At 59.6% G+C, this 1,475-nt stretch overlaps 1 protein-coding gene across 1 annotated transcript; it reads left to right on the top strand.

Annotated features, from left to right (window-relative positions):
- Positions 1 to 6: 6 nt before the first annotated feature.
- Positions 7 to 1,470, top strand: LOC147820200 (uncharacterized; the record flags this gene model as incomplete). Its single annotated transcript, XM_087174683.1, has 1 exon — positions 7 to 1,470. A coding segment is annotated over exon 1 (1,344 nt), but the record flags the coding sequence as incomplete, so codon positions are not given.
- Positions 1,471 to 1,475: the final 5 nt, after the last annotated feature.

Here is a 1,475-nt window from a genome sequence, read left to right on the forward strand (position 1 = left end):
AGCAGTCGACTGCAGGGAGTGTCTGACCTCAGCAGCACCCAGCACACTGCAATTTTGGAGGGCACCCAGAGCTCAGACGCGCTGGTCGACTCAAGCCTCCGTGGCTCTGAGGGAGATGGTAATCTCATGTGTTCACCCAACGTCGAAACCCTGGCCAACGAGGAGGAGGAGGACGAGGACGAAGAGGATGAGCGGGTGGATGATATGGACCTGAGTTCAGAGAGAGTAGAGGAGCATCACAAGGTGTTCCAGCAGCAGGAACATGATGAGGAGGATGATGAAGATGTAGAGATGCACAGTGAAGGCGTGACAGAGAGCTGTGGGAATGCAGATGAAGATGACTTTAATGAGGAGGAACGTTTAGACAACCTCAATCGCTCTGTTCCTCCACCTTGCATGCCCCCAGCCTCCTCCTGGGGTCAGACCAACCCCTTCTGTGATACCTGGGGTCAACCAGCCTCGCTGCTCTCTGTCTCCTCCCCCAGCCCTCTATCTGACCATGGTGCAGCTGAATCTGAAACACCAACTCTGTCTCCCGCCAAGGCGTGTTTGGACAGCAGTGGCCCTTCCTTTGCTCCTCAGTCAGAGGAAGAGCCCCAGCAGCAGGAGGAGATGAAGGGTTCAGCCAGCGAGGAGGCTCACATCCTGCTTGCTGCCCCAGCTGTAGGCATGTCTCAGTCCAGCACTCTGAGTGGCACCGGTCTGGCTGCCCACAGCAGCAGCGAGACGAGCACACCTGAGGAACTCCGCGATTACGACAGCAGCTCTGGGGTGGAGTCCCGTTCAGACAAGCAACAGACTCCGGTGCCTGCTTCAGTCCAGCCTGACATGGAGCAGGACCTGGGTATCCACTTGGAGAAAGGCGATGGAGAAGAAGAGGAGGCTGAGACACTCCCTGCCGACGAGGTCCTGGGAACCGGACCCCCAACTGCTCCGGCGTCCGCCCCGTCTTCCCCCTCCACCTCGGGAGACGAGGCCAGTGATACAGAGGGTGAGATGCAAATAAACGACCCAGATGCGCCGATGATGATGGGTGAGAGCGCTGGATTTGAAAGCCCCACTCCCACCTGTAATCTGCCCGCTCTTGAGGAGGATGAGGAGGCGGGCGACACACCCGCCGGAGAGGGCGAAGAGGACGGAGGCGGGGCAACCCCTCAGTCAGCCAACTCTGTGGCATCTTACGGCTTCGACTGCACCACATCCAACTCCAACGCCCACTCCATGGCCGAGAGCTGCGGAAAGAGCCCGGGGATCTTCTCCCTGGAGAACGAGGAGCAGCTGCCTGAGGAGGCCAAGGACCCCTCCCTCATCAAGGAGCTGACCCTGCCATCAGCTGCTGCCGCCGCTGCCCAGGCAGAGAACCTCCTGGGTAGACCCGTGGACCTGATGCCTCTGGGCCTCCCAGGAGACATCCAGTCCAGTTTCGATGAGCACCACTACATGCTGGGGGGGAAGGTTGCAGCAGACCACCTTGG

This window comes from Seriola lalandi, unplaced genomic scaffold, assembly GCF_002814215.2.
Source record: "Seriola lalandi dorsalis isolate HSWRI2012SDOR001 ecotype SW California unplaced genomic scaffold, Sedor1 jcf7180001978032, whole genome shotgun sequence".
In the NCBI taxonomy this organism is placed as follows: Eukaryota; Metazoa; Chordata; class Actinopteri; order Carangiformes; family Carangidae; genus Seriola; species Seriola lalandi.